The sequence below is a fragment of the Oncorhynchus mykiss genome, chromosome 14 (genome assembly GCF_057628025.1).
Source record: "Oncorhynchus mykiss isolate SJ-2025 chromosome 14, ASM5762802v1, whole genome shotgun sequence".
Lineage (NCBI taxonomy): Eukaryota > Metazoa > Chordata > Actinopteri > Salmoniformes > Salmonidae > Oncorhynchus > Oncorhynchus mykiss.
Window position 1 is genome coordinate 6,964,370 of NC_143035.1, and position 12,827 is coordinate 6,977,196.

At 41.9% G+C, this 12,827-nt stretch overlaps 1 protein-coding gene across 3 annotated transcripts; it reads left to right on the forward strand.

The window, feature by feature from the left end:
* Positions 1–995: 995 nt before the first annotated feature.
* On the forward strand, positions 996–4,732 carry LOC110488637 (uncharacterized). 3 transcript variants are annotated; one of them, XM_021560932.3, is made up of 4 exons: positions 1,021–2,133; positions 2,653–2,712; positions 3,813–3,915; positions 4,290–4,732. In XM_021560932.3, the coding sequence occupies exons 1-4, from the start codon at positions 1,900–1,902 to the stop codon at positions 4,646–4,648; spliced, it is 756 nt and encodes a 251-aa protein (XP_021416607.2). In that variant the 5' UTR covers positions 1,021–1,899; the 3' UTR covers positions 4,649–4,732. The 3 variants fall into 3 exon arrangements, with proteins under 3 accessions (XP_021416608.2, XP_021416607.2, XP_090054345.1); XM_090198219.1 differs by having other exon boundaries at positions 1,027–2,133; positions 3,813–3,935; XM_021560933.3 differs by lacking the exon at positions 2,653–2,712 and having other exon boundaries at positions 996–2,133.
* The last annotated feature ends 8,095 nt before the right edge of the window (positions 4,733–12,827 follow it).

Sequence of the window (12,827 nt, forward strand, 5' to 3'; positions counted from 1 at the left end):
TGTTTATTTTCATCCACCCCAAAAAAACTCCTTAGTCCTTGCCAAAGACAAGCATACCCATAACATGATGAAGCCACCCCTATGCTTGAAAATAAGACATGGTACTCAGTGATGTGCTTTGTATTCAGGACAAAAAGTGCATTTCTTCGCTACATTTTTGTAGTGTTACTTAAGTGTGTTGTAAGAAACAGGATGCATGTTTTGGAACATTTTTATTCAAGTACAGGATTCCATCTAGGTTAGTATTGTGGAGTAGCTTATATGTTGTTGAACCATCCTCAGTTTTCTCATATCACAACCATTAAACTCAAACTGTTTTAAAATCATCATTGGCCTTATGGTAATCTCAGTTACCCAGAAGTAAAATTCTTGCAAAGTTGTCACTTCACTTGCCGTTTACATGTGAATCTGTCCACGAGAGATTAGTCTCATGGTGAAATCCCTGAGCAGTTTCCTTTCTCTCCGGCAACTGAGTTAGGAAGGACGCCTGTATCTTTGTAGACTGGTTGTATTGATACACCATCCAAAGCCTAATTAATAAACACCATACTTAAAGGGATATTCAGCGTATGCTTTTTTATTTGTACACATCTACCAATCAGTGCCATTTGAGGCATTGAAAAACCTCCCTGGTCTTTGTGGTTGAATCCGTGCTTGAAATTCACTGCAAGATTGAGGGACCTTACAGATAATTGTAAGAGATGGGGTTAAACATTAATGTTAACCACTTATTTGTATACAAAATAAGTCCATGCAACTTGTGATTTGTTAACCACATTTTTACTCCTGAACAGAGTATTAGGCTTGTCATAACGAGGTTGAATAAATTTGACTCAAGACAATTTAAGCTTATTTTTAATTAATTTGAAAAAAATTCGAAAAGCATTATTCCAATTTAACATTATGGGGTGACACTAAAATCAAAATGTAATCAATTTTAAATTCGGGCTGTAACAACAAAATGTGGGGGAAATCTAGGGTTGTGAATACTTTCTGAAGGCACCAAAACGCCCCCTCCCCCTTGTCTCCCAGACCGGTTTGAAGGAAGAGCTGTCGCATTGTACTAAACCAGAAGCCAGCATCGCTTGACGGAAAGGAGCGCCTATAGGGCAGCAGCATCTACGGCGTAGTATACCTATAAAAACAAGCTTTTATGCAAGACAATCCATAGTGGTGTTGAACTTGATGCAAACCCTGGAACAAAGGAATATATACCAACATCCGTGTGGAATACTGAAGCCCAACACGAAAAATTGAGGACCCGCGCATGGTCAAGACAACGTCATCGCGCCTGCAAAAACGTAGCTTTTCTTTTTTTTGCGCAAACCGAAAAAGAAACTTGTAAAGTAAATCAATAACCTTGACGTTAAAATATACTGTACCACCGCAGGGAAAGGATACATTTCTAGAAATTAACGTCATTCTATTCTTAACCCGTTCAATACCAAATATAGGCATTGTGTTAATATTAAATGTCCTTGAACGGTGCCCTGGTTTGTGGTAACATTGCCAAAGTTTATCATTTTTAAAAAATCAGCCGCTGAGCTGATATTAAGTGATTTAATAACGTGCATGTTTGATCATACAACCAACGAGTAGCCTACTAGACTATAGGGCCCAGCTAATTATGTTTTCTCAAGAAGTTTGCAATATTTTAATACCCCTGCAGAGCAAGCCAATAATAGGTCTAACTAGCTACAGCTCGGTCGCTTTGTTTGAATGACTGACTGACAACAGAAGCCATTTTTAAACCTGCTTTTTAATACGCCGTTTGAAACATTTGCACATACATCGATCTGGGCTCTATAGATCAAGGCGCTGATCCTCAAGAAACCGTTTTTTAAATATAATTGCCTCTTCTATTATCACTTGAATGAGCGTACATTTTGATTTCCCAACATGACTTCCTACAACCGTGCAGATTCATCCTCAATACCCGTTTTATTATCCACGCTTGTTTTGATGCTTGGCTTGGCAGCGCGATGCGTCGTGCAGGCCATGCCTTCGGAGGAAAGCCCTCAAGCGGCCCAGGCATCAGTCAGCCTCCGGTCCCTGGTCACGGGGACCTGCAAAGATGTCCACAAATACGTGGAGTCCGTGGTGGGAACCAATGTAATCGAATCGACTGTTGAGGTAAGGAGGATAGGAAAATATGCCATAAAATGTATGCTACCTAATAGTAGACTATTTGAGTAAATCTAACCAGCACTTAATCCCGGGGCGTATTTATTACGCCGTTTCTTTTCTTAACGGTACGAGACGGGGAGGGACCTACCAGAATTTGTGTAATTAAAAACCCTCGTTTGGACTAATGATTTCTCCCCTGTTTCCTGTGTTATTCTATTCATTAATCAATTAACTATCTTCTTTTAAGGGTGACATTTGCTACATTTAAAAGCATTGCTTAATTGTGGTTTTCTGTCAACTAAAATTCTTTCTCAAATCTTACTGTATTCCTTGCTTCCTCACCTCCTCCACTCACCTCCCCTCCCCATATCCTTTTCTTCTCTGACCTATATCTCCCTCTCTTCCCTTGCCCCACTACCCGATAATCTCTCCTCTAATCTCCCCTCTACTCTGCCCTAATTTCATGTATGCTTATATCCATGCACCCTCTCCCTTGCTGCCACTACTCTGTGCGCCCTACCCCAGAGTGTGCTGTTGTATCTAGAGTCAGTACTTGGTCAAGAGAACGTCTATACCATGGCCATGGTAAGAAACCACCAGGTTCCTCATCTAACTAACCTCTCCTCTGACAATAGGCCCAAAACAAAGCTCCTTGTAGCTCTGTTTGCAGGGCACATGTCAGTCACTTCATACAGCATGTGTGTTATACAGAATGACTGCATCACTCTTTCATTTGATGCCAATTGTGGGTATGGTTTGTGTAACTGTACATAGCCACATTAATGGCCATGTTTTAGATTTTCAGTTGGCCTTTTTAAATGTTCCATGCGGACACATTACAAGGTGACCGTGATGGCCAGTTGTCTCTGGCCTGCTCTGACACACTAAACAGTGCTGCTTGTGTAGGGTAGCAACAGGTGCAGCGGAGTTAGGCTGTCCTACTATGACTACCCTTGACCTCAGCTAAGCCGTCACTGTGTGTGTGTGTGGGGGGGGGGGGGGTTATCGGTCCAGCCGTCAGCTGTCTTTTTTATTTTTTTAAATAACAGGACAGCTTCGATCTCACACACCACACACACACATACACGTGTTACGTCATCAACAACACCCCTATGATGCCAGCTGGGAACGCCATTTGAGCATAGGGACTCAATAATTTCGCTCAGTACAAGTGGATTGCACTTGTATGGTGACCGACTGACCATTGGGTTTAACTAAACTAACTAACGGCATGATCAAAGACAACCTGTATTGTAGGAATCAAACATGCCTGCCACTCGTAGAAAAGATCTAGGTCAGTGTTGAGTGGGATGATTGAATCAGTGACCCACACCTGCAGACGCCACCTGTTTTATACTGATTGACAGCTGACCTTGTAGCAACAGCTGTGGTCGTTCTAATTGGTATTACTTGTCACTGTCAGTTGTGCTGCTCTATCACTCACTACAGGATAATGGTAAGAAATACATTTTACTGTACATAAAGTAAGCTATACACGCAGGGGAATAGTGGGCTGACTTCGTTGGCCACTTTAAAGTGAATGTATGGCCCTCTACTCTAGAATAGGACTAGAATATTTCTTTCACCGGAGTAAATGTTTTAATTCTCCCCTTACAGTACAAATATGTAAGCTGTACTGTAAGCCATGTCAAAATTCTTCTCACCCTCCCCTCCCCCCCTCTTAGTTCTTTGAGATGTTGATCCGGTTTCTGGCTGAAGGAGCTGCCAGCGGCCTGAATGTCATCGCGGTTTACGTCACAGAGATCCTCAGGGTCACAGGGGTTGATGGTGGGTGACCGCATGTGTGTGTAGGTTCATTCTTTCTACATCACATCTACTTTGGGTTTAGAGAGCTAAAATCATCATGTATTGCTCTCACTTGCACACATTAAATGCTCACTTTTAGTCCGTCAAACCTGTGTCTGAGAAGAACTTGCATTTCCTCTCTGTAATATGGGAACTGGGAAGTGTGGGTTTGAATTCTTCCTCTTGTGTCTGTGATTTGATCTCTCTAATAGGATCTAAACCGCACACAGGCTATTGGTTTTCAAAGAGATTGCTCTTTGAATTCACTCAAGTTCAAGAGTAAAGATAGACAAAATAATTGAATTACCCCCGGGCAATATTTAAACACGTGTCCTCTCTCTCCCTCCATCTCTCAGTCCAGCTGCCGTTCCCTCACTTCACACCAGAGGGCGTGGCCTCGGTAGGTCAATGGGCTCTGCTGGCTCTGATTGGCTACTGGGTGCTGTCCATTGTCCTGCGCCTATTGGTGGGCGTGGTGAGGAGGGTGTTCTGGATGCTGAAGGCGGGCACAGCGCTGTGGCTCTTCGGCCTGATCGTCAGCGACGTCAAGGCTGGTTCAGACACCACAGCTGTCCGGTTGGCAGGCCTGGTGCTCGGGTGTGCTCTTCTGGGGCTTGCCAGCTACGGATCAGAAAAGACAATCCACATGGAAGACCGCCTGAGCATCCTGGAGGGAAGGGTGAAGGCGGTGGAGAGGAGGAAGGGTGATGAGTGATGGGATGGGAGGATAGTTGGAAGGATGATGGTCTCTGTTTCTCAAGTGAAAATAAAGCAACCTCTGGGATTTTATGATTGGAAATGCATGTAAGAAAGTGGTTTCTCATTTCTTATCCCTTTAGGTGTGTTTGATACATATAATAACATCTGAAATCTATGATACATGGAGAATACAGTTTTTTGTTTTTTTTTTAAACTAAAAAACGGAACGGACAAGTATTCAAGTTGTTTAATACGTTTGTTTTACTCCAAGATATGTCACACAGTGGTTTTAAATGGTTTATATTCTCTCTTGCAAAGCTGTCAGTGTGCATTTACAGTATCTTGCCTAGATTGATTCTAAGTTACTCACAGAAGACGTTTAAACAGTGCAATACATGAAACCACAAAGCCAAGATACACAAGGAAAAAGTACATCTCTACAGTACTACAGTATTTGTTAAATGTAAGGACACTTCCACACTGGTCTGCTCATCAGTTTTAAAGCAACATGACATGTTGGTCTTTCAGCCTGCCTAAGCAAGCAAACATACAGCGTGGTGCATTTTGCTGAGGTAATGCACCATAGAACATTTGCACCATTAGAACATTTAACATAATACAAATAGACAACTTTTTTAAATAGTGTATATATTAAATTAGTGTATATACACTATTAGAAACCTGAAACCTGATAACAACCATTTTAATTCATGTTGAAAACAGACAAGTTCGACCTGTGTTTCGCTGTGAATTTTGAGTGGTGGTGATGAGATAATTGGGGGAGGAGTTGCCCCGAACCTCAGATCTAGGATCAGTTGGATGAAGCATCTCTGTTACAAGTGCTTCTTTAGTCCTAGTCAAGACAATGTATAGAGTGGTAGCAGACCTAATAAGTGTCATAGTGACATCCACTCAACCTTGCTGGTAGAGAATACACTCAGCGGGATCCAGAGGAGCATGATCTACATGGGATACAGTATAGAATGTTTATTATTCGAGATGGGCATTATTTGCAGAAGGCAGTCAAATGTGTGCAGTTGGTGGGAAAAGGTGTAACGTTAGTGGTTATGATGTTGGAAATGTATATTTTTTTTTTTACTGTATTTTTTTTTATTCTTGAAGTGCCATTTCAACTTAACAGAGAGCAAGATATAAAATATAATTCGCCTCAATACAGGAGGGCTCTACAAATTTGTAGCTTAATTTAAAACCACTGTATACTGTACCGTTTCAAACTCTCAGGGTACAGTTGAAGTCGGAAGTTTACATACACTTAGGTTAGAGTCATTAAAACCTATTTTTCAACCACTCCTCAAATTTCTTGTTAACAAACTATAGTTTTGGCAAGTCGGTTAGGACATCTATTTTGTGGATGACACAAGTCATTTTTCCAACAATTGTTTACAGACAGATTATTTCACCTATAATTCATCTGTACAAACAATAGTATGCAAGTATAAACACCATGGGACCACGCAGTCGTCATACCGCTGTTAGGTTCTTATTTTTCAAAGTAAATAACTCACGGACACTGGAGAAGCTTTAACCAAGTTTAAATCTTCCCAAAGGTTCTGTACAGCTGTATTCAGACAACACAACATTTGTCCCATTCAGATATACAGTGGAGCAAAAAAGTATTTAGTCAGCCACCAATTGTGCAAGTTCTCCCACTTAAAAAGATGAGAGGCCTGTAATTTTTATCATATGTACACTTCAACTATGACAGACAAAATGAGAAAAAAAATCCATTGTAGGATTTTTAATGAATTTATTTGCAAATTATGGTGGAAAATAAGTATTTGACTGTCCTCCACTCGTTACCTGTATTAATGGCACCTGTTTGAACTTGTTATCAGTATAAAAGACACCTGTCCACAACCTCAAACAGTCACACTCCAAACTCCACTATGGCCAAGACCAAAGAGATGTCAAACGGCACACCAGAAACACAATTTTAGACCTGCACCAGGCTGGGAAGACTGAATCTGCAATAGGTAAGCAGCTTGGTTTGAAGAAATCAACCGTGGGAGCAATTATTAGAAAATGGAAGACATACAAGACCACTGATAATCTCCCTCGATCTGGGGCTCCACGCAAAATCTCACCCTGTGGGGTCAAAGTGATCACAAGAACGGTGAGCAAAAATCCCAGAATCACACCTAGTGAATGACCTGCAGAGAGCTGGGACCAAAGTAACAAAGCCTACCATCAGTAACACACTACGCTGCCAGGGACTCTAATCCTGCAGTGCCAGACGTGTCCCCCTGATTAAGCCAGTACATGTCCAGGCCCATCTGAAGTTTGCTAGAGAGCATTTGGATGATCCAGAAGAAGAATGGGAGAATGTCATATGGTCAGATCAAACCAAAATATAACTTTTTGGTAAAAACTCAACTCGTCGTGTTTGGAGGACATATAATGCTGAGTTGCATCCAAAGAACACCATACCTACTGTGAAGCATGGGGGTGGAAACATCATGCTTTGGGGCTGTTTTTCTGCAAAGGGACCAGGACGACTGATCCATGTAAAGGAAAGAATGAATGGGGCCATGTATCGTGAGATTTTGAGTAAAAACCTCCTTCCATCAGCAAGGGCATTGAAGATGAAACGTGGCTGGGTCTTTCATCATGAAAATGATCCCAAACACACCGCCCGGGCAACGAAGGAGTGGCTTCGTAAGAAGCATTTCAAGGTCCTGGAGAGGGGCTGGTCAGTCTCCAGATCTAAACCCCATAGAAAATCTTTGGAGGGAGTTGAAAGTCCGTGTTGCCCAGCAACAGCCCCAAAACATCACTGCTCTAGAGGAGATCTGAATGGAGGAATGGGCCAAAATACCAGCAACAGTGTGTGAAAACCTTGTGAAGACTTACAGAAAACATTTGACCTCTGTCATTGCCAACAAAGGGTATATAACAAAGTATTGAGATAACTTTTGTTATTGACCAAATACTTATTTTCCACCATCATTTGCAAATAAATGAATGAAAAATCCTACAATGTGATTTTCTGGATTTTTTTTCTCATTTTATCTGTCATAGTTGAAGTGTACCTATGATGAAAATTACAGGCCTCTCTCATCTTTTTAAGTGGGAGAACTTGCACAATTGGTGGCTGACTAAATACTTTTTTGCCCCACTGTATATATATATATATCCCACTTAAGACCCTCCTCCTTCTCTCCAATGGTTACATCTTATGGTTTCACAGGAAGAGAATAAAGAGGGTAACAGGATACCAAACATTTATTACTCCCAGATGAGAATCTGTCCTCACCTCCTGACCTCAACCCTTCCTTCATCTAATCCACAGATGTCCATCTGTCTCCCCTGTATCAACACGTTGCTCTCCTCGTCATCCAACACCTTCCACAGCTATCTGTCTTTCTACAGAGACCCAGTCTCTTTCACCCCTTAATATACTATGCGTCTGATCTGTCATGTCTTTAATATCTCAATGTTTAAAATGTCGAATCCAACACCGCTCAGGAAGGAGACGCGTTCTGTCTCCTAGCGACGAACGTACTTTGGTGCGAAAAGTGCAAATCAATCCCAGAACAACAGCAAAGGACCATGTTAAGATCCTGGAGGAAACGGGTACCCACAGTAAAACAAGTCCTATATCGACATAACCTGAAAGGCCGCTCAGCAAGGAAGAAGCCACTGCTCCAGAACCGCCATAAAAAAGCCAGACTATGGTTTGCAACTGCACATGGAGACAAAGATCGTACTTTTTGGAGAAATGTACTCTGGTCTGATGAAACAAAAATAGAACTGTTTGGCCATAATGACCATTGTTATGTTTAGAGGAAAAAGATTGGGGCTTGCAAGCCGAAGAACACCATCCCAACCGTGAAGCACGGGGGTGGCAGTATCATGTTGTGCTTTGCTGCAGGAGGCATTTGTGCGCTTCACAAAACAGATGGCATCATGAGGGAGGACAATTCTGTGGATATATTGAAGCAACATCTCAAGACATCAGTCAGGAAGTTAAAGCTTGGTCGCAAATGGGTATACCAAATGGACAATGACCCCAAGCATACTTCCAAAGTTTTTGCAAAATGGCTTAAGGACAACAAAGTCAAGGTTTTGGAGTGGCCATCACAAAGCCATGACCTCAATCCTATAGACAATTTGTGGGCAGAACTGAAAAAGCATGTGCGAGCAAGGAGGCCTACAAAATTGACTCAGTTACACCAGCTCTGTCAGGAGGAATGGGCCAAAATTCACCCACCGGTCTCTACTAGCCGCCACCGATCCCTTTTTCCTTTTCTGTTTGTTTAGTCTTATTAGTTGCACCTGTTCCTTTTGTGTTTCTTGATTTTGGTCTATTTAAGCCCGTTCGGCCCGCCTAGGTTTGTGCGGGATTATTTTGTGTTCTCTGTCGATTGTGGATGTGTTTTGTTCTCTGGATCGTTTGCCCTGTGTTTTGAGTTGGTCAGTGTGTACACACACACACACACACACACACACACACACCACTACAAGGGCCTTGTCTTTGAGGGTCTCCATTGAATGTGCTTGAGGATACATTTACGGTGACCGTTTTCTCCTGAGAATTAAATCATTGAACTCTCTACACCTTCCACTCCTAGTAACCCGTGACACCCAACTTATTGTGGGAAGCTTGTGGAAGGCTACCCAAAACGTTTGACCCAAGTTAAAAAATTTAAAGGCAACGCTAGCAAATACTAATTGAGTGTATGTAAACTTCTGACCCACTGGGAATGTGATGAAAGAAATAAAAGCTGAAATAAATCACTCTCTACTATTATTCTGACATTTCACATTCTTAAAATAAAGTGGTGATCCTAACTGACCTAAAAGAGGGAATTTTTACTAGAATTAAATGTCAGGAGTTGTGAAAAACTGAGTTTAAATGTATTTGGCTAAGGTGTATGTAAACTTCTGACTTCAACTGTAGCTAGGACATTCAGACCAGGAAGAAATCGAAATACGTCCTGCTCTGATCTAGCTGAGGAACACTCAACTCCATTCTATCAAGGCGGATATAAGACATTTAAGCAATAAGGCATGAGGGGGTGTGGTATATGGCCAATATACCACGGCTAAGGGCTGTTCTTAGGCACAATGCAACGCAGAGTGCCTTGGTACAGCCCTTTGCTGTGGTATATTGGCCATATACCACAAACCCGAGATGCCTTATTGCTATCATAAACTGGTTAACAACGTAATAAGAGCAGTACAAATAAATGTTTTGTCATAACTGTAGTATACAGTCTGCTATACCATGGCTGTCAGGCAATCAGCATTCAGGGCTCAAACCACCCAGTTTATAAATAGAAGATACAGTGCCTTGCGAAAGTATTCGGCCCCCTTGAACTTTGCGACCTTTTGCCACATTTCAGGCTTCAAACATAAAGATATAAAACTGTATTTTTTTGTGAAGAATCAACAACAAGTGGGACACAATCATGAAGTGGAACGACATTTATTGGATATTTCAAACTTTTTTAACAAATCAAAAACTGAAAAATTGGGCGTGCAAAAATATTCAGCCCCTTTACTTTCAGTGCAGCAAACTCTCTCCAGAAGTTCAGTGAGGATCTCTGAATGATCCAATGTTGACCTAAATGACTAATGATGATAAATACAATCCACCTGTGTGTAATCAAGTCTCCGTATAAATGCACCTGCACTGTGATAGTCTCAGAGGTCTGTTAAAAGCGCAGAGAGCATCATGAAGAACAAGGAACACACCAGGCAGGTCCGAGATACTGTTGTGAAGAAGTTTAAAGCCGGATTTGGATACAAAAAGATTTCCCAAGCTTTAAACATCCCAAGGAGCACTGTGCAAGCGATAATATTGAAATGGAAGGAGTATCAGACCACTGCAAATCTACCAAGACCTGTCCGTCCCTCTAAACTTTCAGCTCATACAAGGAGAAGACTGATCAGAGATGCAGCCAAGAGGCCCATGATCACTCTGGATGAACTGCAGAGATCTACAGCTGAGGTGGAAGACTCTGTCCATGGGACAACAATCAGTCGTATATTGCACAAATCTGGCCTTTATGGAAGAGTGGCAAGAAAGCCATTTCTTAAAGATATCCATAAAAAGTGTTGTTTAAAGTTTGCCACAAGCCACCTGGGAGACACACCAAACATGTGGAAGAAGGTGCTCTGGTCAGATGAAACCAAAATTGAACTTTTTGGCAACAATGCAAAACATTATGTTTGGTGTAAAAGCAACACAGCTGAACACACCATCCCCACTGTCAAACATGGTGGTGGCAGCATCATGGTTTGGGCCTGCTTTTCTTCAGCAGGGACAGGGAAGATGGTTAAAATTGATGGGAAGATGGATGGAGCCAAATACAGGACCATTCTGGAAGAAAACCTGATGGAGTCTGCAAAAGACCTGAGACTGGGATGGAGATTTGTCTTCCAACAAGACAATGATCCAAAACATAAAGCAAAATCTACAATGGAATGGTTCAAAAATAAACATATCCAGGTGTTACAATGGCCAAGTCAAAGTCCAGACTTGAATCCAATCAGGAATCTGTGGAAAGAACTGAAAACTGCTGTTCACAAATGCTCTCCATCCAACCTCACTGAGCTCGAGCTGTTTTGCAAGGAGGAATGGGGAAAAAAATGTCAGTCTCTCGATGTGCAAAACTGATAGAGACATACCCCAAGCGACTTACAGCTGTAATCGCAGCAAAAGGTGGCGCTACAAAGTATTAACTTAAGGGGGCTGAATAATTTTGCACGCCCAATTTTTCAGTTTTTGATTTGTTAAAAAAGTTTGAAATATCCAATAAATGTCGTTCCACTTCATGATTGTGTCCCACTTGTTGTTGATTCTTCACAAAAAATACAGTTTTATATCTTTATGTTTGACGCCTGAAATGTGGCAAAAGGTCGCAAAGTTCAAGGGGGCCAAATACTTTCGCAAGGCACTGTATACACTGAGTATACCAAACATTAATAACACCTTCCTAATATTGAGTTACACCCCCTTTTGCCCTCAGAACAGGTTCAATTTGTCAAGGCCTAGACTCTACAAGGTGTCGAATGCTTTCCATAGTATTTCTGGCCTATGTTGACTCCAATGCTTCCCACAGTTGTGTAAAATTGTCTGGATGTGCTTTAGGTGGTTCAAATCAAATCAAATCAAATTTATTTATATAGCCCTTCGTACATCAGCTGATATCTCAAAGTGCTGTACAGAAACCCAGCCTAAAACCCCAAACAGCAAGCAATGCAGGTGTAGAAGCACGGTGGCTAGGAAAAACTCCCTAGAAAGGCCAAAACCTAGGAAGAAAACTAGAGAGGAACCAGGCTATGTGGGGTGGCCAGTCCTCTTCTGGCTGTGCCGGGTGGAGATTATAACAGAACATGGCCAAGATGTTCAAATATTCATAAATGACCAGCATGGTCGAATAATAATAAGGCAGAACAGTTGAAACTGGAGCAGCAGCACAGCCAGGTGGACTGGGGACAGCAAGGAGTCATCATGTCAGGTATTCCTGGGGCATGGTCCTAGGGCTCAGGTCCTCCGAGAGAGAGAAAGAAAGAGAGAATGGTGGTTGACCATTCTTGATACACACTGGAAACGGTTGAGGGTGAAAAACCCAGCTGCGTTGCAGTTCTCGACACAAACTGGTGCGCCTAGCATCTACTACTACCATAACCTCTTAAAAGGCACTGAAATATTTTGTCTTGCCCAATCACCCTCTGAATGGCACACATACAAAATCCATGTCTCAATTGTCTCAAGGCTTAAAAATCCTTTAACCTGTATCCTCCCCTTCATCGACACTGATTGAAGTGGATTTAACAAATTTCATCAATATCATAGCTTTCACTTGAATTCACCTGGTCAGTGTATGTCAATGTTTTGTATACATAAAGGTATATAAGTTTATTCGGTACACCCATCTAGTACCATGTTGGACCCCCTTTGCCTCTAGAACAGCCTGGTGTTTAAGCCAAATCCTGACTATGCCATCAGCATGACGCAAAAGGAACCAATATTTTGTATTTATTATTATCACAAAAATGTTTCGATCCTACAGCAGGCAGATGGGCATCGAGGCATTCAGTTACTGTTCGATTGAACATTAGAATGGGCAAAATTAGTGATCTACGCCAGGGGTTCCCAAACTTTCACTCGGGCCCCTCTTCCAGCATTGGGGAACATCCCGCGCCCATCTTGTGCGCAAGCACAC

Bases quoted from the DNA above. Each gene is read 5' to 3' on its own strand.
- LOC110488637 (XM_021560932.3), top strand. From the start codon at position 1,900: ATGACTTCCTACAACCGTGCAGATTCATCCTCAATACCCGTTTTATTA. The intron at 2,134-2,652 runs GTAAGGAGGATA...GCCCTACCCCAG, and splicing joins TAATCGAATCGACTGTTGAG to AGTGTGCTGTTGTATCTAGA. The intron at 2,713-3,812 runs GTAAGAAACCAC...CCCCCCTCTTAG, and splicing joins ACGTCTATACCATGGCCATG to TTCTTTGAGATGTTGATCCG.